The 24947-nt window shown below is 42.0% G+C and overlaps 2 protein-coding genes and 1 long non-coding RNA gene across 3 annotated transcripts; 2 read left to right on the top strand and 1 right to left on the bottom strand.

The window, feature by feature from the left end:
- Positions 1-243: 243 nt before the first annotated feature.
- On the bottom strand, positions 244-15243 carry LOC146518624 (uncharacterized). Its single transcript, XR_014874170.1, has 2 exons — positions 15152-15243; positions 244-10478 (listed from the first exon to the last, which is right to left on the bottom strand). It is a non-coding gene; the product is annotated as an uncharacterized LOC146518624 (long non-coding RNA).
- Positions 8463-16163, top strand: endou (endonuclease, polyU-specific). Its single transcript, XM_085160174.1, has 7 exons — positions 8463-8594; positions 9988-10147; positions 10233-10438; positions 15221-15334; positions 15425-15531; positions 15615-15757; positions 15837-16163. Exons 1-7 carry the CDS (start codon positions 8546-8548, stop codon positions 15949-15951), a joined length of 894 nt encoding a protein of 297 aa, XP_085016300.1. The 5' UTR covers positions 8463-8545; the 3' UTR covers positions 15952-16163.
- Positions 16164-20005: 3842 nt separating this feature from the next.
- LOC146518622 (neurogenic differentiation factor 4-like) lies at positions 20006-23790 on the top strand. Its single transcript, XM_085160173.1, has 2 exons — positions 20006-20166; positions 21993-23790. The coding sequence occupies exon 2, from the start codon at positions 21999-22001 to the stop codon at positions 22986-22988; it is 990 nt and encodes a 329-aa protein (XP_085016299.1). The 5' UTR covers positions 20006-20166; positions 21993-21998; the 3' UTR covers positions 22989-23790.
- The last annotated feature ends 1157 nt before the right edge of the window (positions 23791-24947 follow it).

Below are 24947 nucleotides of genomic sequence, written 5' to 3'. Positions count from 1 at the left end.
TGGGAAAAACTTAAAATGTCAAAAATCTGCTTTTTAAAATATAAATATAATTAAATAACTTTAGAAAGACTCCCATTTGACTCTTTACATTTAATGTTATAAAAAAAGATTTTTTATTTTTTAAATAATCTTAAACTGTTAGTCTGCAAAATGTGCAGCAATTTAATTTATTTATCCTCTTTAGCTGATAGTTTGTGAGGCCCAGGTAGACTGTATAACTGCATCTCTACCAGTTTTTCTGCACTCCAGGCTCTTCTGTTCCATGTGAGGGGATTTTCCTTAAGGCAGGAGAAATTATCTCCATGAAAAGAAACAGGTTCGGCCATCGCACAGTGGAACAAATTTTCTTCTTAAATAAAGGTTTAAAAGGGTTACCTTAAATGCATCATGTTGTAATTTGCAAGTTCATAAGCATTTTCAAGCATAGGCCTGACCTGTCTCCCCAATGGGATGTTTGTGTATTGTATGTACAGTCGGCAAGGTCTGTCATCTCGGTTGTGGGCAAAAGACCTGCAACTGACAAATAAAGGCTATCTCATCATCTCATTTTCCCTTTCCAGTTCACAATCAATTCTACCCCCAGGTCAAAAATATGTATAGGAAAATTTCCCTAATATAATATTATTTATAAATATACCCCTCCGGCGATTAACTGAAGTACATGGAGGCGGGACCTCACAGCAGAAGCATACTCCATAATGTGTTGTACCAGGGGCGATTCTAGGATCAGAGCTTTGGGGGGGCTGAGCACCCAGAGAGCTGCCCAGCCAGGCAAGATGGCTTTACTCGTCACGATGAGACTTCTTCCCTGTCTCTGTCAGTCCCTGCATCCTTAAATGTCTCCAGTTGTCCCTAGTTCCCTCTGACTGTCTCCTTGGTGCATTTATGATGAATGATGATCATAGTGAGTAAGAAGTAAACTGAGCGCATTTCTTGGACAGAGATTCACTTTTAATGTGTATGTATAATACAATACAGATATATAAAAATACACTCCAAAAATAGAGTCCTTGAAATGTACAAATCTAGAAAATATTGATAAAAAATTATAAAAATGGAGGCAACTTTGCCTATGTGTCATGATTCTGGGTCTTTTGACCCAGCGTTTTAAGTTTGAGTTTATTTTGTTCATTAGGTTATCTAAGTTCATTTGTTTATTAGATTGCCCTTGTGTGTCCAACCCCTGTTAAGTCTCCCTTGTCCTTCATGTGCTTCATGTCTGTGTGTCTTATGTTGTCATGTTTGCATTTTATTATGTTTCCCATTTTATTTTGAAAGAGGTCCTGTGTTCCTGCATTTTTTTTCACTCTTCCCCTGTGGCGTTGTTATGTTCATGTTGTGTCTACTGTGCCTTTCTGCTCCATGTTTCAGGTCCCTATGTTCTGTCTCCCCAGTCTGTTAAGTTTACATGTCTTGAGTTCCGTCAGTGTGTTTCCTGTTTTACTTTCACAGTCTGTCCTATGTTAATGTTTCTAGTTTTGCTTCCCTTGTTTCGTCCTGCCTAATTACTCCCAGCTGTGCTCTCCTCCTGTGGCTCATTCCCCCTCGTTATCCCTCAGTGTATTTAAGCCCCATGTTTCTCTTTGTCAGTGTTGCGTCCTCCCTCATAGCTGTGTGATTTTTCCCTCTGGCGCCTTGTGCTTTAGTTTTCCTGGTTTAGTTTTGTATTGTTTTTCGTGTCCCACTCCACGCCAGCAATAAAGCTGAGTTTACTTTTTGTCTCTGCGAGTTTGCGTTTGGGTCCTACTCTTGCCTGCACACAGCCGTATTGTGACACTATGGTACAATGTACACAATGTATGAAAAGATCTTTACTGCAGATTACTTTACTCTGCAGATTTTTTTCTTTTATTTTAACCTATGTTGCCTCACCTTGAGGTTGGCAAATCAGTTTTGGTGAACTATCTCAAGCATTTTAACAGTTTCTGTTGTGCCTGTCACTATTCCCTGTCTGTTTTCTTACCTGGTTCTTCCTGACCTTGTACTTTCTCCTCACGTTCCCCTCTTTCCTCCTCTCTCCCTCTTTGGACTGACAATCATACACAAATAGATTGTATTCAATTAGATGAAAAAATTACATTAATATGAAAAAAATATATTATTAAGATCACTAATAAAAAAAAAAAGTCCTCTTACAGTTTACTTTCAACCAAAAGGCAAATAACCAAACCACATGAACATCTAATAAAAGATATAAATATTGAAACACTGATCCAACATTATCCTTTATTGACGGATCATTTGTTCTTACACTTTTACCTGAATGTTGTTCCTGGGTTTAATATCGGCACATGCACATATGACAAAATAACCAACTTCTCTCATTCCATTTCAAACAGGACAGTGGCAACAACAGTAGGCTACGGACAATTTTAAGTTTTAGATTTTAAATAGGCTGCATAAATTTCAATGGGAGCAACAGGACGGTCAAATGTTGCTGATTTTACTACAGAGTTGGACGGATTGTAGGGTAGCAAACATCGTTGGAAAACACGTTTTCAACACTGCAGGTTACCTGGGTGTAATGTTTCTCAGCTAAAAGGAAACATGGTCTGACTCCTACCTAAATATATAAAGAGCAACTGAAGGTTAAATGCAGTTAACATGTCCTGTTTTAAGCCAGGCACTTACACCTCCGCTCCGCTGCGTCTAAGCTACCTTCGCTCTGGCAGCAAGGGGCTAGAGCCAGAGTAGGGGAGAGGCGAGCTGGAACAAACCAAAAATGGGCTAAAATCGCCCCTGGGCAGTATCATCAGAAGACATAGCATACATTTTCACTGCTATGCAGATGACACCCAGCTCTATCTATCTATGAAGCCAGATAACACACACCAATTAGTTAAACTGCAGGAATGTCTTAAAGACATAAAGACCTGGATGGCCGCTAACTTTCTGCTTCTTAATTCAGATAAAACTGAGGTTATTGTACTTGGCCCTGAAAATCTCAGAAATACGGTATCTAACCAGCTCTAAAATTAGAAATATCCTGTCTCAGAGTGACGTTGAAAAAACTAGTTTTGCATTGATTACTTCCAGGCTGGACTACTGTAGCTGATTATTATCAGGAAGTCCTAAAACTCCCTGAAAAGCCTTTAATTAATCCAAAATGCTGCAGCAAGATTACTGACAGGGACTAGAAAGAGAGAGCATATTTCTCCTGTGTTGGCTTCCCTTCATTGGCTCTCTGTTAAATCCAGAATTGGATTTAAAATCCTGCTCCTCACATACAAGGTGAAGTGCGCTCATGCACACAGGTACACACACTATCTTGGGCTGCCTCTAAAAATATCTTGTATTATCAGTACTGTGTGCTGTTCAGTAACATTGCCACTGTTATTTATGCATATGTTGGTTTTTGCTATGGTTTCTCTGCTGTTTTCTTTTTCTTTTTTTTCTCAATAGGTGCAGAAGCATTTCTCCTCTTTCAGCCTTTCAGTCATATTCTCTAATGAAATATGACTATCAAGTGGACCATAATAGTACCTTATATACACTTGTTACAATCAAGGTATACAAGGTATAACCAAGACCACAGAGGGTGCCACTTGTGTCTGCTAAAAACAGACAGCTGAGTCTACACTTCCCAAGGGATCAGCAAAATTAGACAGTAGAAGACTGGAAAGTGTTGCCTGGTCTGACATGTCTTCCTGCTGTAAAATTTGGGTAGTAGGGTCAGAATTTGGCATCCTGCCAAGTATAAGCTGTTGTTCACACTAGACAGCAGACAGGTCAGTAGTCACTGTAAAATCTAATTAGTTCGCAGAACTAAAAAAACCTATGCAAACTCGTTGCCTCGAAAAATTGAGTAAAGCTTACTTAAGACGGCTAATTTATGGCAACTTATTGATTTTGAATATGCATTGTGTACTCGGTGACCTTTAGCTTGCCAAATCAAAATATGCTAGCTTCATAAGGAATTTAAATCTAATTGTCCACTATAAAATATTATTGTATTAAAGCAACTCGAAACTGCCTACTTTTTTGTTCCTTGTTTCATCATTTTGAAAATTTTCAATATAAATGTTCAAAATCGTGTTGAAAATTTGTCGATCAAATATAACACTGCAGGGCAGGCTATAACACAGGCTACAACAGTAACACTACAATATTTTATGTGTTTCTCAAAGATTAAAAGCCCAAAGGCTAAACAGCAATTTTGTAGTCCTTTCCAGATTTTAAATTTAAAAAATCTGGTTGATCTGGTTGAGAAAATATGCAAATAGTATGGGCACAAAATATGCACTTATGCAATATAAGTTCTATTTTTTTGGGAGGGGGGGGGGGGCATGAACCCTCATGTGTACTTTTGGGGTAGGAAAATCAAACATTTATATGTCATCAGGCATCCCAAGAAAAATCCAAACCAGTGTTTGTTGCAGAAGTAGTTTTATTTGTAAGTGAACTTCATTTCAAGGCATCAATTTTTCCAGGCTTTAAATCAAGGTTGCACTCTCAGTCAGTGTTGCATTTGAGCATGTGATCTCCACATGATGAGAGATACCATGTGTGAGCTATTCTGGGTTATCTCACATAAACCCTGTGAAATACAGCATCTGGTCATTCAGGTGGAAAAATCAGAGAGGGTCCCATAATAATGCATAAATGTACTTCAGATTACTTTGATGGAAATTACATAATTTCTCAAGGCAAATTCCATATACAAAAACAGCTTATAACATATATGTTATGAGCTTTGATGCTTTTTATGTGTTAAAGCTCTGTGTGATAACCAAATGTAGTTTCCATTGAAGAGAAAAAACTGGAGATGTTTATCCTTAAATAGATTGATGCATATTTTTTTTAAAAAGGGATTAAAATATAACTCCAATCATATAAATACATAATTCATTAAGATAACACCTCAAAAAGAACACTGGTGTGTTTTGCATAAAAGGTGCAATTGTGATGAAGTGACATGACTTATGGGTCTGGGTAATGTGAGTGCTGCTTTCGGATTGTTTGAGTGAATTTGTAATTTATTATTTTCTTTTAACTGCACACACACTTAAACAACATAAAGGCCATGTGCTCCTTTGTGGTATGCCTGGCATTCCTAATAGCACACAACTCACAACAATAACACAAAAGACTGCTTTCAAACAAGGTCTCACGGCTGGTGTGTCGGTGTATGCCGGCATAGACTGGTCCCAGCACCACACTCAGCCACATAGGCCACTCAGCCTCAAGGGAAGAAAACTTTAATAATCAATGCACAGCAGCTGTACTTACCAGCTCCACCTGGCACTGCTCTCTGAACTCCCTCAGCCACCTCTCTTTATGCAGCTGAGGAAAACTACAGCCCACTACCACACAGGCTCACTGGCTGACTTAGGTTGGGGAACCAGCCTGTTTTGTTGTTGCAGTTGCAAGCTTCAAATAACAGCAAAACTCACAAGGTGTGTAATGTGTAATGCACCAGTGTGACTTGAGATAGTGAGCTCCAACTCATCACATGCTGACACTTCTATACACGTCATTTTTCAACGTGCGGGACAAATGTTTCAAAGAAATGTTGGCTTAAGCCAAGGCAATTTTTAAAAAATTTTAACCAAGCAATTTTCTTGCCTTTTTTCAGATACAAAAGTAATCACTGAGTGACAATAAAGTGGAAAGCATCAGCTCTTAATTTGTCATTTAAAACACCATCTCTCACTCTTATTTTTATTGAGTGTCATTTGCTAACATGATAATTTGTTCCAATGTTGCAATAGTTGGTGCTTCAATCCAAAGGACACTTTTTTTGGACTGACATGAATCTACAAAGCCATGAAGCTAAATCCAAGATGAAGCCAGTGGCTGGACTCCTTCATGCAGTGGAGTCACTGCAGTTTGACATGGTCTCAACAGAGGGTGGTACTAGTTTTCATCCTGCACTAGTACTGCAGAACATTGGTCATCAACCAGATTGGCAGGCATACATTTATGTTATCCATCCATCCATCCATCCATCCATCAGAAACAATAGGTCAGGAGGAGTCTGCGAGTGGTTAACCCCAGGAGAGCCTGAAGGCCTCCACTATCATTCCCATCCCCCCAAAAAACTAGTATAGACAGCCTCGATGACTACAGACCTATAGACCTCACATCTGAAGTCATGTAGTGCTTTGAGCAGATAGTGTCAGTGTCAGCACATCAGAGACGATCTACCCTACCCCCTCGACCCCCACCAGTTTGCTTACAGAACAAATCAGTCCACAGAGGATCACCATCACCCTTCACACAGTGCTGAGCCTTCTCGAGAACAGGGAGAGCTATGTGCAGATACTCTTTGTGGACTATAGCTCAGTGTTCAACACCATAATCCCAGACATCATCACCAAAAAACTGGACCATCTTCATATTCCCCCTGTCACCTGCTCCTGGATCAAAGACTTCTTCACCAACCAGCCTCAATCAGGCCTACTCAGTCCCCACCTTTCCCCTCCCCTGATACTCAGTACCAGATCTACTGCACACTTATGAGTGCACACCAACCCACACAACAAATGCTCTTTACATCACTGGGGTTTGGCTCATCTCTGATGGAGATGAGACAGTGACAGGGCGGAGGTAGAACTTGTCCCGCTGGTGCTCAGAAAATAACCTGAAACTGAACGTCCTTAAAACAAAAGAGCTCAGGAGGCACAGGTAGGTCCACTCCCCAATTATTATAAATTGAAAACAGGTGGAATCTGTCTCCAACTTCAGATTTCTGGGCACCCACATGTCCACCAATCTCACCTAGACCCACAACCCCAAGGCACAGCAGTGGCTACACTTCCTCTGTGTCCTGAGAAAGAACAATCTGGACCAGAAGCTGGTGCTGGCCTTCTACACTTCCTCAGTGGAGAGTGTGCTCTCCTACTGCCTGGGTGTTTGATACGCAGGGCCCACAACTGAGAACAGGTTGCACAGAGAGTAATTAACACCAAGTTGTTCACAAGCCAGTCAAGATACAATTGCTCCAGCGACTTATGGGTGTGCCAGAGAAAGGCATCCTAATCAGGTGCCCAAACCACCTCAACCACCACCATGCTGCAGCCCATTAGAATCAACATGAAGTGTGTGGAAAACGTGTCCAGCTTCAAGTTCCTGGATGTGCACATAGACACAGACCTCCAATGAAGCTCAAACACCTCGGCAGTAGTAAAGAAGCCCCGTCAGCGTCTTCATTTTCTGAAAATCCTCAGAAAAATGGACCTGAAGAGGGAGCTGCTGATCGTCTCGATTGAAAGTGTGCTGGCATATGGCATCTCTGTATGGTTCTCTAGCTGCACCGCGGCACACAAAAAGGCACTTCAGCAGGTCATTAATATGGCCCAAAAAATCATTGGTCATCCTCTTCCCTCCCTGAAGGACCTGTACAGCACTCGCTGTCTCAAGAAGGCACACAGCATCCTACGGGACTGTACACACCCAGGACACCGGGTGTTTAAGCTGCTGCCGTCTGGCAGGAGATTCAGGCTGCTGAGGTCCCGAACAAACAGACTCAAGGACAGCTTTTACAACAGGGCAATAGCCCTAATCAATGCTAACAGTTGACCTATTTTTTTTTTTTTTTTTGATATAATAATATTAATGTGCAATAAACATTCACTCATTCTTTCATTCATTAAGCCATTCCTATTTTTTGCTCATACCTTTCTTGCACTTTTTTAAAAAAATAAAAGTTACTGTGTTTTCTTGTGTTTTCTTGCTTTTAGTTGCGCTTAGTGCCAACGTTGGACAGTTTCCAATTTTGTTGTACTATTGTGCTAGGTATGAATGGGCAATGGCAATAAAGAGTTATCTTAACTGCCTACTTTCGATGTGGAGAAGCAATGGCTCTACTCTGCACCAGCATTTAATCTCCCGGTTTAAATTTTTATAAGTCCCACTTTTTTAATGGCGTAGTTAGCATTCATGTGAATTGAATGCAGTTTCTCTCTCAAGTTCAGGACATGGTGCTGAAGTTTCCTTCAAGCACCTTGAGAACTTCTCTATAAGAACAAAAATCCAGTGGAGGCCTGGAGCTCCAGCTGTGGGGAGGTGAGGGTACTTTAGTTTAGGGGGTGCCACAGTCCCCCCTGCCATATCCCCTTAGAGCTCAACCACCTCTAAAGGTGCTGTCAGTTTATTACCGACTGTGTCATCAGCTGCTGACATACATATGGGTGCTGCTACTAGTGAGTTACCATCATCAAGTTAACAACACATTTTTTTTTCTCATTTTAAAAGCTGTGCCCTTCACTGTGGTTGGGTGTATTTAGCACTTGGGATTGCCCAAACAACAATAACCACAGACTCTTCTTTGAAAACGTGATGCAATTGCTGCCATGTTGATGCCTGCTGGAGTGGTCAAAATGTATGTGTGGCCATCATGTTCCAAAAAGTGACTACTTGAGAGAATTAAAGCTGAGTAACCTGTGCATAGGTGCTCTGTCACTTAACTCCACCTCCAATGGTCCCTGAACCAGTATGCCCTACCTCTCTGATGGTAGTTGGGAAAAAACCACACCCCACTTTGACATAAAGGAAAGGCCACAACAGTTAGTTCACCTAGATATCAGGCTGCTGCTAAGCAAAGATGAAGCTCCTTGTTGTCCTTGTATTCTGTGTGACCCTGGTTTTCAGCAGTAAGTCATTTCTTTCTTTTCTTTTTTTTAAACTTTTTTGCTGCTACACTGCATTAAAAGGTAAAGGTACGTGACAGAACCAGACTCTTGATAATAGTTGATACCAAAAACATGTGCATTTGCCATTATTAGAGTTTGTGGAAAGCTATTAGTATCAGTATTTATTTTCTTGTAAGGGCAGGTGTGGTGAGAGTTACAACTCTCAGAACGAGTGTCACGGTAACTCCCTGTGCCCCCAGTACAACAACTGCTGCAACGACTACAACGAACTCTGTTACAGTAAGACCAAAATATGTGTTGTGAGTAGCTGACCCCACCTCACGTGCCGGATGGTGTCTCTACACTACTAGCTGTTCAGTTTGCGTTCTACAAAATCTTCCACTACCAGCCCCTCTGTTGCAGACATCTGGTTGCTTTCACACGGCTAACGAGTTCCAACAAACAGCAAGACAGCGAGCTGTGGGGGTCTGTGTCCCAAAATCTGAATTTCTCAAACTATTCTTTGTGTCAGTAACATCATAGCTAGATCACTAATTACATTTTTGTAATTGTGGGGCTCTTTGAATGCATAAGAGTTCTATCAAAAGTGGGTACTCTGCTACTTTTATTAATTAAATTTATTATCTGTCATAGATAAATAAATAAATAGCAAATTGTATCTCTGAAACTCTCTCATAATTCATCTCAGCGCCCTTTTATTTATCTTGGAGGGCTGACCTTTAGGTTCAGGACCTCTGGACTAAACAACAAACTTTATGTAAATTATTTAAGTGTAACTGTGCTTTGACCACTTATATTTTAGAGTAAATTTTCTTTTATAAATTGACACAGAGTCATGAAGCTTTTCATCGTGATCCAGATGCAGAATGAGAACTAATTTTCTTTATAATTTCTTAATTTCTTTCTTTTGATATATTATAGTTGTAATGTAGTATTTTTATATTGTGCCACACATCCATATTGTGCTTTTGCTACTTTTTTTTTGCCTAAAATAATCTAAACACTTTTTATTGGCTTGTGGTGCCAGCAACTCATGGGCAAAGCTTTTTTTTGTTTTAGTATATGTCCAGCAGGTGTCATTGTTGGGCTAGTCCCTATAATGAACGGAGATTAAAAAGGCTCATTTTGTTCTTTCTCTAACTGCATTTGTTGCCTCTATGTTGAGTATAATCCAGTGGTGGAAGATGTATTTTGATACATAAAAGTAATACTAGAGTACAAATATACTCCAGTTCTCATTGTGGAAAGTTGATGTCTGATGTGATGTCTGACTCAAGCAGAGTTAAGTTGGACTATTTCACACACAGTTTTAACTTAACTTAGACTTATTTACTTTCCTGTTATCTGTACTCTGACGTCTCCAATAACACACATATGTGCATGTATTTTGTAGGTGTGGATGGTGTGGTAACTGATGCAGAGATCAAGTCTATCTCTGAGAGACTTTATTCTCTGGACTCAAACAAGGCTTCAGCCTCAGACTTGGTCATTGACCCTCAGGCTCTGGTGCCCGACTCTCAGACCAGCTCTGAGACAGATCGCTCCTCGAAGCCGTGAGAAAAGCCGTTTTATCAGCACAGCAATCTCTCGCTACATAGCAGTTTTTCTATGTCCTAAATCTTTTTTTCCTGCTTTCAGCTTGTTCAGCTACCTGAATGAGAATGCTCTCTTTTCCAAGCCCACCTACGCTGCTCTGCTGTCTGTGCTGGACAACTACAACAGGATGACTGGACAGGCAGAGAACTTCAGCTCACAGCAGCTGGCTGAGCAGGACAAGTTTGTCAGGGAAACTATGTCCAACACTCAGCTGGGACAGGAGCTGTTTGCTTTTCTCTACAACAAGGGTAAAACATTTCTATGCATGATATTTCACCTTCACGCATCCTCAGCTGTTGGCAGAGGTATGAAAATGCGCAGGAAAATCTGATGTGCATGGCAAACTTCGTCGACGATATTTAGGGAGGAATTAACACACATCAGCCTTCGGCCATTTTGATGAACGCATACGCCCCCTAGAGCGCGCTAACTTTATTAACAGGCACACAAATGTAAACCACACATCAAACATAAATGAACCATTTGACTGTCTCCATAATTGAGAGCATTTTCTCTTCTTATGTCAACACCCCCACTTGCTCTCATATTATGATGTTCTTAAGTAAACAAAAAACAAACAAAGGGTTTCTTCCTCAGTACTGTATACATGTCTGTATACCATGTTAATGCCCAAACATAAACTTCTCAAACTTGAACAGCTTAACTTTTGTTGCAGGTTTTGTCATTACATCTGCAACCATCTCTTCTGTTGAACAATAATCCAGAGTTATTTTTCCTGCACTCACAGTTGACCTCACAAAGTGGTACTTTATGTCAACAGGTTTACATCTCTGTCTCGTCACAGGATTCTTCGCCAACGCAATTGCACCCTGATTATCTTCATGAACTTTTGGCGGTGGATATTTTTGTCCATCGATACCTTGTAACAGTTGCATTAGGTACAAAACTTCTTGTAGGGTTGCAGCTAAAGCCATGTACTCAGCTTCACAGGAAGATAATGCAACAGTAGGTTGTCTTTTGGTTTTCCATGAAATTAAAGGACCATCTACAGACAAGCTTATGCAATAACCAGTTGTACTCCGTCTGTCTGTTACATCAGCTGCCCAATCAGCATCGCTGTATGCCCACAACCTCAGTTCTTTGTTGTCACATTTCCTGTAACACAGTTCTTTCTCGGTTGTCCCTTTCAGATACCTCAGTACATGTTTTACTGTAGTCCATTGGTCTTCAGTTGGCTCAGTAAAGTACTGTGAAAGTTTACTGACTATAAAACTCAAGTCTGGTCTTGTGCATGTAGCCAAATAGATCAGACTACCAACTGCCTCTCTGTACCTTTTGACATCACTCATCCTTTCTGCATCATCAGCATAGTTCAGTTTTTGCTCACAAGGTGTCTGTCTTTCTTTACAATCCTGCATGTTGAATCTTTCAAGTATTTTTTCCACATATTGTTTTTGTGACATTTTTACACAGTTATCACTCTGGTCAAAATCTATACCAATGAAATGTCTCAGTTTACCCAAATCCTTCATTTTGAATTTTGCTGCAAGCATTTTCTTCACAACAGTTAGTTCACTTTCATCACTAGCAGCAATGATCAGGTCATCTACCCATACAATCAGAATCACCTTCTTATTTTCTGTCATTTTTGTGTAAACACAATGGTCAACGGGATTCTGCACAAAGTTGTTCTCACTCAGATATTCATGCAACAACTTGTTCCAATTTCGGCCTGATTGTTTTAGCCCATGTAGCGACTTTTTCGGCTTGCACACCAGTTTTTCATTTGTGTCGGATTTTACCTCATAGCCCTCTGGTTGTTCCATGAATACCTCACAATCTATTGGTGCATGAAGATAGGCAGCTTTAACATCCATCTGATGTAAAAGCATGTTTTCTTGTGCTGCCTTTTGCATCAACACTCTGATACTAGTCAGGTTAGCAGTAGGGGAAAATGTTTCTTCATAATCCACACCTATCCTCTGACTATATCCTTTAGCAACATAACGTGCCTTGTACTTCTCAGATCCATCAACATTGTTTTTGACTGCGTACACCCATCTACCCCCCACTGTCTTCTTACCCTCAGGCAAAGTGGTTAAGGTAAATGTGTCATTTTCTCTTAGTGATTGCATCTCTTCATCCATTGCACTGACCCATTTCTCTGAGTTAGATGAAGTTATTGCTTCCTTGAATGTTTGGGGGATGTTACACATTGCTCTGTAACAATAATCCATGTTTGTGAGTACTTGATCACAATCCTCCTTATCAGTAACATATTCACTTAAGTACCCAGGCCTCTTTCTCACTCTGGAAGGATACCTTGCAGCCTCGCAGTCGAGTTCGTTCTCCTGTGACTGGCTGCTCATCTCAGACATGCTTACCGGGATCTGTTCCTGAGTATCTGTGTGTTCTGTACTCACAGCAGTCTGTTCTCTGGTCTTGGTGAACCTGTTCGGTGTCTCAAAGTCACCCTCATCATCTGGCACCTTGTCAGTCTGTGTTTGTCTCTCCACTCTTGTTTTAGTCTCAAACTTCACCAGTCTATGCTTCTGTACTTTCCCACTGTCTGGGTAGTAGACCATATAAGCTGGACTGTTCTTGTCATATCCAACAAAAATTCCTTTCTCACACCTTGAGTCTAGTTTTCTCTTGTTCTGCCTGTAGGCATAACACACTGACCCAAATGTCTGCATCCTGGAAAGGTTTGGCCTTCTTCCTGTCAGCATTAGATATGGTGTCTGTTCTGTGCGTCTGTTAAAACATCTATTCCTCACTACAGCTGCTGTTTGCACTGCGTAAGTCCACAACTCTTTAGGTAACTGTTTCTCTATTAACATACACCTGGCCATATCAAAAAGAGTGCGCCAATTGCGTTCTGCAGTACCATTTTGGTGTGGTGAGTATGGTGCTGAGGTCTCATGCCTGATTCCATTTTTGCTAAGGAGTGCCTGATACTCATTTCCCATAAACTCTGTTCCATTGTCAGACCTGATACATTTAACTTGCCAAAAACTTCTGTGTTGCTCTTATTTTTCAGAAAATACACAAACACTGCACTGGAATAGTCATCAGTGAATGATAGTGCAAATCTATATCCATCTCTGGACTCTGGGTCTACTGGACCAGCTACATCTGTGTGTACCAACTCTAAGGCGGTTTTGGCTCGTGCATCAGGGTCCCTGTTTCTAGTTTGAACAAACTTTCCCTGTGTGCACACTTCACAATGCAGGACAGATTTATCTGTTTTTCCTTTGATTGCCATACCATCAACAACACCTTGTAATCTCTGAATGTCATCATAATTACAGTGACCAAGAATTTCATGCCATGTTTGCATGTCATAGCAACCCTTACACTGGTCTTTACCGTCAGTGTTTACTGTTTGCAGGTAGTACAGTCTGTTGTACTCATATATTGGGAACCTTGTACCGTCTTTGTGTCGCAGAGTGTCTTTTCCTTGCTTGAAGATCATAGTTGCTCCATTTGAGGTAGCTGCTTTCACAGAGAAGATGTCTTGTGGATACGATGGGATGTACAGTGCCTGTTTCAAGGTTGTTTTGTGGCACTGTCCCCTGCTGTCCATCAAACAAAACTCTGCCTCCCCTCTTTGCTCTGCAACTCCAGTGCACTTAGTGCCGTCAGCCAACTCTACGTAGTGTGACTTGGGCTGGAAACTGTCGTCGAATCTCCTGAACTTCGTTATATCTGTAACAATATGCGAAGTTGCCCCTGTGTCCACCATCAGACCCTTTTTGTTGATGCCATGCTCTGACTGGAACGCTGCATCCTTGCTGCTCACCCGGAATGCGTAGTCTTTGCTACCCGACTCTTCGGAAACTTTCCGTGCGTTGTCTTGTCGCCGTTTCCGTCTGCATGTAGAGTCCCGATGGGTGGTGCTTTTACACTCGCTACACCACTGCTTGCGCTGACACGTCCTGGCTTTGTGTCCCTTTAGTCCGCATTTGAAACACACTATGTCTGCGTTGCCGGCCCCACGGTCATTCAATTTTTCAAACGTGGGATTGTCGCACGGTCTTGCACGTGCTTTCATGATGTTGTCATCTGACGCTGCGGCTGTGTCTTCAAAGCTTCGCAGCTTAGTTTTAAATTCAGCAAAAGTCACTTCGACTTCACTTTGTGTGACATGGATAGCAAACGGTTTGAATGATTCTGGCAGTCCCTTCAAAACCATTGCTACCAATAGCCCATCACTCAATGTTTCTCCAGCATTCCTCAGGGCTGTGATTATTGTCTCTGCTCATATCACATACTCAGTCACACTCTCACTGCTGGACTTTTGGAGCGAAGTGAGTTCTGTATACAGGCTAATTATACGAGGCTTTCCTTTACCTGCATAATAGTTTGTTAGAATCCCCAGCGCCTTCCGTCTATCATCCGCTGCTTCTCGCATAACAAGAGACAAACTTTTGTCATCCAAAAACTGGATCAGCTCCGCGTAGGCCTCTGCATTCTTTGCTCTGTCTTCTTCCTCCGCGTCGGTAGGCTGCTCCAAAATAATGTCTCTTAAACCTTGCAGACAAAGGTGGCCCAAAAATTTCGTCTCCCATAGTTCGTAATTCTTTTCGTCTCCATCAAAAACTAGCCGAGCCCAACGGCTACTTGACTCAGCGGCTCGTCGGCTCATGGCGCTAGCATGGTATGCTAATCCTCACCGAGTGCGCTGTACGTCGCGGCGTTTTCTCTCGGTGGCAAAACCACATGGACTCCTTCGGAAGACTTCTTAGCTTCCTGGGCCCATAACCTGTTGGCAGAGGTATGAAAATGCGCAGGAAAATCTGACGTGCATGGCAAACTTCGTCGACGATATTTAGGGAGGAATAAACACACATCAGCCTTCGGCCATTTTGATGAACGCACACGCCCCCTAGAGTGCGCTAACTTTATTAACAGGCACACAAATGTAAACCACACATCAAACATAAATGAACCATTTGACTGTCTCCATAATTGAGAGCATTTTCTCTTCTTATGTCAACATCAGCAATACTTGAAGGTTGGGTACGGTTATCCTCATGTGTTTTCAATGTCTGTGTTTATATCTTAAGGCATTTACAAATCAGAGGAAGACTTCATTCAGGACCTGAAGATGATGTGGTTTGGTCTGTACTCTCGCAACAACAACCAGCTGGACTCCAGCGGGTTTGAGCACATCTTTGCAGGTTCGGAGAGAGCAGATTTCTTTTGAACATCTCATTTATTTGAAAACATATTCTCTTTTTTTACTATTTTAAAACCACATTCTCTAACAGGAGAGATCAAGAAAGGAAAGGTCTCCGGTTTCCACAACTGGATCCAGTTTTATCTTCTTGAAAAAAGTGGAAAGCTAAACTACTACAGCCACAGCTTCAATGGGCCTGTAAGCACCGGTGATAAAAATCCTAAAATACTCTTTTAATTTACAAAGGGCACTGCATTCATTTTTTTTCTTTCTTGCTTCAGTGGACTACATTTCCTGATGTCTTGGGGATGCAGTTCATGTGGGACGGCTACTACAAGCAGGTTGGCTCTGCGGTCATTGGCTGCAGCCCGGAATTTGACTTTGCCATTTACAGCCTCTGCTACATCACTCGTCCTGGAAAACAGTGAGTAAATGTTCACATCCTGTGACGCCTTATCGAACGTGGATCTGTTCTAATTTCTGCTGTCTATCATCATCCTTAGGTGTCATCTGAGCGTGGGAGGGAACACGCTCATTATTCAGACTTACACCTGGGATAATTCCTCCTATGGAGATGGGAAGAAGTTTATTGGCTCGGCCTATCCTGCATCCCCTTAAGGACTGCCATTTCCCCCTAAACAATAAACAAATTGCAGAGCTGCCTGCAAGTGTTTCATTGCACTCATTATATAATTGTTTTGAAATCATTTTCCCAATAGTAGCATTTAAGTTCAAGTTCCCAAATTGAAAGATGTAATGTGATGTAAATTTGTCACAACATTCCCTACATCCTGTATTAAAACAATACAGAGCAATAAAGAAAAAAAAAACTTTATCTCCTAATGATGGTTTCTTTCTGATTATCTAGTTGCGTAAACAAAACTGTAAACCAGCAATTAATCTGCAGTGAAACCTTTCAGAGAAGTCTCTCGGAGCATGAGAATGTGGCGATCTCCCAGGGGCACGATCAAGCTGTGCCTAATGGGGCAAAAAATGGGCGTTTACACACCGTGAGCGGGCACAACGCTGACACTAACCGTTCAGTCATAAGAGCGTGTGCACACTTGACACAATTGCTTATTGTCTTATGTAAGAGCAAAACAAAAAAACAGAAAACAAAATGCAGTCTTTTGCAGTATGAACTATAGAAACAAAGAGACATTAACAGATCTTGTTCTGCTTGACCTGCTCTGAACAGTAACCACCAGCTAAACCTGTTCTTATCAGCTGTCCATAAAGCTGCCAGTGTGTATAACTCCCCAGTGTGTGGGGTTAAGAATGTGTGTGTGTGTGCGTGTGTGCGAGTGTGTGTGCGTTTCTGCCTTTATAAATGGATGTGTATGTGTGTGTCCAGCTGGTATGGGGGTTGATTTTACTCTTTCACTCATCTAGGGTGACTAACAGGATAAATTCTGGTCTGCCGACAGAACAGGGGGGACACACTTGCTGCCCTGTTTAAAGAAAGTATTACAGGAGGTGGATCTGCCACTGATCCCATTGTCCACCAGTCTGTGTGCATTCATGCAAAACAAGAGCACAAGACCAGTCAGTCCGCAGGAAAACTCAGCCTTCAGCAATTCATCTGATTTAGGCCTCACATGTAGTCAAAGTGCTGCAGCAACATGACAATAAAGTTCGCCCAGGGAAGAATTTCTCTTGCTATTTTGTCAGACCATATTACATTTTCTTTGCTGGTGGCTCTGGAAATTAGAAGAGTAAATCTCCTCTCTTTTCACTCTGCCCTCTTTTTTAAGCCCCAGTGGAATCAAATTAAATCACAGTGGGGCAAATAAAAGGGGGAGAAAAAAAAGATTCAATTGTTTCTTTTGTCACTCACACAACTTCATAATCAAATTATAGCTGGCCACCCGCCAGCGTGTCCTCGTATCTCCCTCAAATGGGCTTCTCCTGGCAGATCTCGTGAGCCACCTGACTTTTGTTTTGTAATTATATTATCCCGCTCTCTCTTTCGCATGTTGCGGCTAATGGCTGAGCGGGCTAGCCCAGCTGCACACGCAGAAACAAAGCTGCTTATGGGGGCCAGACAATGGGCCTGTGGAAAAGGGACGCCTGAAGGCGGTCAGCCAATGAGCACGCTCAACAGGGGGCCAGCAGGGGGTTTAGGAAAGGGTTAAGGGGGTTTAGGGTTCAGCCACAGGGAGAGGAGAGGAGGAGGAGGGGAGGGGCGTGTATTTTACCCAGTGGTGGGGTCCATCAGTGAGATGGTTAGTAGAAAGACACATGGTCACCATCACCCCTGTCTCCCCAGGGTCGATCCTGGGCTGGAGGGAGGTTCAAGTTTGGCTTAGAAGACTGGCCATTTCTAAAGTTGATGGGGGACCATGAAATACAGAACAACATTCATTCTCTGGTGTTGTTTTGTACGTTTTCCAAACAAATTGAAGACCGTATTGTTATTGCGTTACCACTGGTATAGATGTTGAAATGGATACTGACATGTGCAAAGTGAGAGATACAATCTCAGTGCACCGATACAACCTACGGCCATATCAAATTACATGCGAGGCTACTGCTCATATGGAGAAAAAAACTTTTTAAAGGCTACACATGGGCTCTATCCTCATCCCCAAATATGAGAACACACACAAACACACACAAACACACTGTCTTCATGCTGTGGCGCTGGCATCTCTCTAAGGAATTCCAGTATGACAGATGGACAAAACCCACTTTCCCCACTGTCACACACAGAAACTCTGGGGATTCAAAGGAAGGTCATGTTTGTGTGTGTACTGAAGTGAAGTTTTATCTGTCCTTCTTTTTTTTTATTATAACAAATTCCCGTCTCATACCTAGAGAAGGTGAGGAGTCCTCTGAGCATGCAAACATGCTGAGTGGGCTGAGCAGCCAGTTGAGAATAGATGAGCATCTGAGCCACAGACTGTTAAAATATGATATATGTTCAAGCAAAGACCATCTGCAGCAGGACTTCATCATGTGTGGCCAGCACACAGGGATCAGGGGACATCATGGCATACATACGAGCACCACTTGTCGAACATAAAGATCGGATAAAAACTGCAAGTAGGTTGCATTTAAATAGAATTATTAACAGGCTAGAAAAGAGAGAAGTTTTTCAAGTTTGGATCAAAGCTCTTAGAAGAATAATGAATAAAATTTATTCTGCTAGGTTGTTACAAAATGTTTTACAAGCATATGCAACGGGGACACGAGGCCTCAGCTATCATATTCCCCTGCCGGTTCCACTCTGGGGATGTAAGAGACCCAGCTCTGCTATTCCCATCTCAGGCTGCAGGTGTGGAATAGGACAGGAAAAGACGCAGGGGGAGGAGCATGGGGCAAGGTGGTCGACTTGGGAATGAATATAAAGTGAAAGCACATAGTTTGGAATTGCAGATTACCCTGTAAACTATGTTAAGCCCCTCTGTTAGAGCATGTGGTGCTCTTTTCCTAAATCGCATATACAGCATTCCCAATCTCACGCTCTCTCTTTTCTCCAGTTTAAAAAAATGACAATAATCAGCAAGACAATTTGTCATCCTCACTTTTTGGAGAACTTTGGATGGTTATGAGCATGCGCCTATTTACATCTGGATTGCTAACATTTTCTTTCCTTGAAATAATCTGACTTTAAATCATTGTGTGAAATTTGCCACCTACTTGACGTTACCTGTATATTAGTCGAATAAATTGTAAAATGCACAGCCACAAGTGTTTTAGTTGTGATTCTTAGTCAGCTGAAAAGTTAATGTAATCTGTATAATCATTATTAATCTAATCATTAGTGTACCTTTTATACAAGTAGATAATTTATAACAGCTGGTTATTCAAACAAATCTCATCATCATATTCCCTTGTCTTTAAGACTTTCAGCCATGTTTCATGGTCCTCATCACTGAATAGAGTGATGTGGCTGAAGTGCTCCTACAGCAGGTTCTCCTGTCAACACTGAATAGAGCTAGCAACCATATAATTTTTTTGTTTTTTGAGCAAATCCGAGTGAAAACAGTGTTGCAATTTGCTCAAACTACTGACATAAAAGTTAAATGCAATAAAAAATTTTACTGGACTTTTCAAATTCAAGGTTAACTTACAGCTATTGAATAATTCTGATAAGCGAAGACATTCATTCATTGTCAGTGAATGTGGGTTATGGTGTTAAGCCTCAATATTCAGACACCCATGTCCCGCAGAGAGGACGAGGGGGGCTGGAGCGAGTCTCGAAGTCACATTGCTCATTTAAGCGCACACCTCAGGAGACCAAACTTACCCCTTCTGGTCAGAGCGGCCTCTCAGTTGAGGTGAACTTGTTTAACAGCCTCATCTCCACAGCGCAAAGGGCCTATGCCGGACGAGGGGAATGGCTCAAACACCTGCTCACACGCAACTCCGAGCTGTCACATACAGTTAGGCTCACGCGACCGAGCGCGTCTCCCCTCCGTTCACTGACACCGTGCTGCGGATTTGGCGGCCGCCCTCGCGCCTCAACAAAGGCCCGGGCCTCCCCTGTTTGTCTCGACTATTTCAGTGAGCTTATGCACATCTCTTACACGCGCGCTCGCGTGCGCGCAAGTCTTTGAGCTCCAGGGGCTACAGCCACGGGCTGGCCACGCGCGAGCCGAAGCGCGTCAACAAGAATGGATGGGAGTGGGAGGAGCTTTAACGTGAAGGTTAAAACCCGGAGCCCCCTCAGAGTGACCCGCACTGAGAGGCTGAGCAGCTCCGCACAAGGAGACGCCACTGAACTTCAGCGCTGCTTGATGGACTGTGTGACCGAGCTGTGATCCGCGGAGAAAGGACAAATATCATCTGACAGACTTCCTGAGGCGGTCCCGGGACACATCAGCACTGGTATGTTTCATAGCGCAGCCGAGAGAGACTCTGCGGGTCTCACATGTGAGTGAGTCAGTGTGGACACACTGTTTACACGTAATTTACATTTTAATGTATCTTACAGGCAACTTGCTTTCAGTTTAGAGAACCAGATTTTTTGGCATAGGGATTTTATTTTGAACTAAAGCAAGTGCACGTAAAGTCAACAAGAAATTAATATATCTAATGAAAAAAGTACAAAAGGCTTATCTTAATATACTTCAGCAATAGCTGCTTAGGCACGCAATTTGTGGGGAGACATTAATATTTCTGCCTTTGAAAATGTCTATTTGAATTCAGACTGAGCCCTCTGTCAGGCTACTGATCTGCGGGATGTCGATCTTTCATTTAATCCCATGGTCGTTGCTTCATCCACGGAGTAAATCCTGTGATGGCCCAGATTAAAGTCCTGTCGGTGACTTGCTGGGGCATTACCAGTTCACAAGTTGACCGGGATTACCCAAAGAACAAGGGAAGGGGAGAAGACGGGTAAAGGAGATAATACATATGGGGGAAAATTCATGTAGCTATAAAGGCATTAAAAGCCATCACCTCTCTCTGCAGCTGTAATGTTTGGCCAATCAGAAGTACATGAGGCTGAGAAGCGCGCATCAGGAACTGTCCGGTGCTGAAACCATCGGCCCGTTTGAGGACTTATTTGCGCAAAAATAATGGTTTTAATGGTTATTGATGTACTTGTATTCACTAACCCCAGGTTACCACGGGCATCAGACCCCTTAATTCACCCTTAACCTTCCCCAACCTTAACATTGTATAATCTTTCTGGGAAGTAAGTTTAGTTATGTTTCTAGATGAAGAATCTTAAAATGCTGAAACCTACAGCCTATATAAAATACCACTTTGTGTTATTTGTTCTAAAATAAAACTGCCTGCAGGAGGGCAAAACAGAGAAAATGGCTGTAATGGGAAAAAGAACAGGAAAAGTATTTTTTCGCTAATCGAAAGATCTTACAGCAAAGAGAAGCAAACAGAGACAGAAAGACACTAGATTTTTATACTTGCTTAATTTCTTTCATTTAATTTGCAAACTTTTGATTTTTTTATTTCCACTTCCGTTGGTGAAGTTTAGGAACCAAATAGTTTTGGTTAGGTTTAGGAGATGATACTAAAATATCCTTGAACAGTATTAACCAACTACTACATTTTGTAGTCATACATGATTAAAACAACAGTCAGAAAATAGTAACATTAGTGGCAATGTCATTACAAAATTATTTTATGATGCATTAAAAACATGATCCAGAAGAGATTATATGTTCCTTGAAAAACAAACGATAATACTGATGAGCATTTGTAGGAGGTGGGGCTGTTAATTATGGCTAACACACCTTTATTATGAAGCCAGGAAAGATCACCTGCTGATTTATGAAGAGCTGTTTAATCCACTGGAACACTTATAATCTGAGACAGGTCCAGAATCACCAAGTTCAGTCCAAACAAAAGCTGCTAAGTATTCCTCTTTAGTGGTGCTAAAATTTAAAAAAAAAAAAAAAAAAAAAGTTAAAAGGAGCAAATTCACGTGTGAAAAGGCTTTGATCAAAATATTACAGAAATAAATATATTTCAGTGCATTATAAATTATTCAGAATTAAGGTAATACTTATGTAGGATGACCTCACTGACCAATAACCTAAAATATACATTCCAGTTTCCAGAAGCTGGAAACCAACAACAAAGAATTTGACAATGAGGAATCTGAGACCAAGGTCTAATAAACAATACTGTCTGTTATTATTACAGCATGTGTGTCACAAAGATGTCCTTTATTCTCCATTTTTTGGCAGATTGCTATGATGATAAAGCCATATGTTAGACAAGGGGAGGGTGAGGAGGTCGTCAGCCCTCTGCAGTGGATGGACGGAGACATGAGCTCACCTGATGGGGATCCATTGGCCCCATCGCACAGCTACAGAACAGGTGACATGATCCAACAGGCCAGAGAGATGGGGAGTGAGGATGCAGAGGAAGATGAGGAGGACAGAGAGGAAGGACCAGAGGATGAATCAAAACGACGAGGGCCTAAGAGAAAGAGGATGACCAAGGCCCGGCAGGAGCGTTTCCGTGCGAGGCGAATAAAAGCGAATGCCAGGGAGCGCTCGCGTATGCACGGCCTAAATGATGCACTTGAAAACCTGCGCAGCATCATGCCCTGTCACTCCAAAACACAGAAGCTGTCCAAGATCGAGACGTTACGGCTGGCCCGCAACTACATCTGTGCTCTGTCTGAGGCTCTGGAGGGGGGCCTGTCCACAGAAAGCAGGGCTTTCATGGAAACGCTGTGTAAGGGACTGTCACAGCCCACGACCAACCTGGTTGCCGGCTGCTTACAGATAGGACCAGCTCCAGGTCCTGGGATGAGGCCTGAAGACAGACATGGAGGTCGGCCACCACCTACTCTTGGTGGCATGGTGAGCTACTCCTCTCCAGGACTGCCAAGTCCCCCATATGGCACATTTGACTCAGCTCACCTGCTTCACTTGAGGGCGATGAAGGGAAGACCCTATGAGAATCACTCACCAAACGAGTACAACGCTGGTGGCGTGGGAACCCCTCCATATGACGGCCCGCCTACACCACCTCTCAGCATCAGTAGCAACCTGGTGCCCAAACAGGAGCCTTCACCTCACTACCCACCTTCCCACCGCTACTCTCCCACCCCTGTGGAGCAGGTGCTGTATCATACACAGACCGGATATGATGTACACTTAGAGGGGCCATATGACTCCTATCATCCACCGCACATGCCCCCCCGACAGATTACATCTGTCTACAGAGACTGAGAAGGATCGGGAGCGTCGGTTCCACATCAGCCTTTAGTACGACTTGAAGGATGGAGTCCCATCCTTCACAAACACTCAGGCTGATTTAGAGAAGCTGGCTCTCTCTCTCAGTAGACAGACTGGTAGTCAAGCACTGTAGAATAGTTTGTTTTTTAACACTTGTGGAACATTTGCACAGTAGATTAGCACTACTCAGCATTGCTAGTATTAGAAAATACTTGACTTAAACCAATAAATTGTTTTCCAAAACTCATTTACCAAATGATATAAGGACATAGCAGGCTGCTGCTGTCCAGCTGCCCGGGTACTGTAAAATAAGCACTTCTAATTAAGCTTTGGTAACACCAGATATTATTCCACATAAAGTATTTTTAATTTATTCGTTAATTTAAGATGGTGTAAATTAATTTTTTTCTGATGTGTGTGTTTTTGTTTTTTTTGTTTTTATTTGTACATATTTGTAGTCCAAGCTCTTCTTTGTCACTTAGACTCATCCATCTAATCTCTTATCCTTGTTTTGTGTCCAGTTTTTTTGTTCCATTATAAGTTTCGCACTTGAAACCATTCATTTGTGGGGATCAAGCTGATCTTCTGTGGGTAATGACAGAAGAGAGAGAGATTTGTTTGTTTGTCTTTATTTTTAAATTTTCTGTAATGTGAAGGTTTGCAAAGGGGATCGCGGAGAAGCAAAAATTGTAATTCTCAGGTTAAAAGTGTAAAGAAACTGCAACATATGACTGTTTTTCTTTTCAGTCTTGTTTCCTTTGGGACAATTGATGTTATTAAAAAACTGAAAGTTCAATTAAGTCTGTTTTTTTTCTTTTGTTTAATTTACTATTTGATGAAATGTTTTATTTTTAAGCATATATATTCATCAGAATCCATCGTTTAAACACTACCAACATCAACACGCCTTGTTTACTTGCTACTTTGTTTCTCATTTTTCTCTCCAGATCTCTGTGGTTTAGCAGCACTAATCCCCGGTGCCGTCTTTTAATGAAGGCCGAATGTGCGAGGCAGGATTGCAAGATAAAGATTTATGATTAACATGGCTGCCCGCCTGCTTAGGCTTTCTACTTCTCTGACATTGCGTTGGCATAATCCTGCCCTGACATCCACCCAGGCCGCAACTTAACACTTGTATTATACACATGTAATAAATACATTTCCTTACAGTTCTTATATTATTGACGTTTCATGTTCACACACAAACATTCAAAAAACATTTGAAATGCTGGAATCAAATTTTAAAAGCCTGGAAATAAACAGCCAGAGTGAGAAAATGATGAAGATAAAAGCAAAAACAAGAGAGATCTGATCTGAGAGCAGCCAGTCTTGCTTTATAGTCCTTGCTGGTCACTTTAAGGGCCACCCACTGAGAGGTCAGGGAGCGGGGTCAAGAGGTCATGGGTCAGTGGTGGGAATGGTCACTGAAGGAACACTGGTGACCAGTTCCTTCATCACGTTGGCGGTCATCTTTCTGCGCGTTTCTGCCCTGCCTTCATCTTTTCATTCAGAGCAGCGAGCGTTAAGTATGACGTTAGAGGTTATATTATGACTGAAATGCTCCTAATCCCGATAAACACGCTGATGAACATCCCACGCATGACCTGCACTGGGAAAAAATATATCGCTTTGTTTTCACGAGGATTAGCATAAGCCTGTGCGTGTATTTGTAATGCATTTGCACTACTAACCAGGAAAACCAGGGACTAACTTTGAGGGGGCAGGATGAATAACAAATAGCAGGACATCTCTCTGCTTGTTGGAGACACAGACGATCCCCAGACAATTAACTTGCAGAGTGTTCCTACATGATAAATGTTGGACGGCTGATCGATCAGCGTCTTGAAAAAGAAAAAGACAAAAAAAGTTTTGTGATTTAAAAAGGACACTTTTGCACACAGGAGAAAGAAAGGACTGCATTCACCCTTAACCTTTTGACCTTTGACCCCTCTG

This window comes from Neolamprologus multifasciatus, chromosome 5, assembly GCF_963576455.1.
Source record: "Neolamprologus multifasciatus chromosome 5, fNeoMul1.2, whole genome shotgun sequence".
Lineage (NCBI taxonomy): Eukaryota > Metazoa > Chordata > Actinopteri > Cichliformes > Cichlidae > Neolamprologus > Neolamprologus multifasciatus.
Note: the sequence above shows the minus strand (reverse complement) of the source record. Positions and strands in the feature narration are given on the sequence as shown.

Coding starts and splice junctions, on each gene's coding strand:
- endou (XM_085160174.1), top strand. CDS start 8,546: ATGAAGCTCCTTGTTGTCCTTGTATTCTGTGTGACCCTGGTTTTCAGC. Junction 10,148..10,232: donor ACAGATCGCTCCTCGAAGCC/GTGAGAAAAGCC, acceptor TCCTGCTTTCAG/CTTGTTCAGCTACCTGAATG. Junction 10,439..15,220: donor TGCTTTTCTCTACAACAAGG/GTAAAACATTTC, acceptor TTATATCTTAAG/GCATTTACAAATCAGAGGAA.
- LOC146518622 (XM_085160173.1), top strand. CDS start 21,999: ATGATGATAAAGCCATATGTTAGACAAGGGGAGGGTGAGGAGGTCGTC.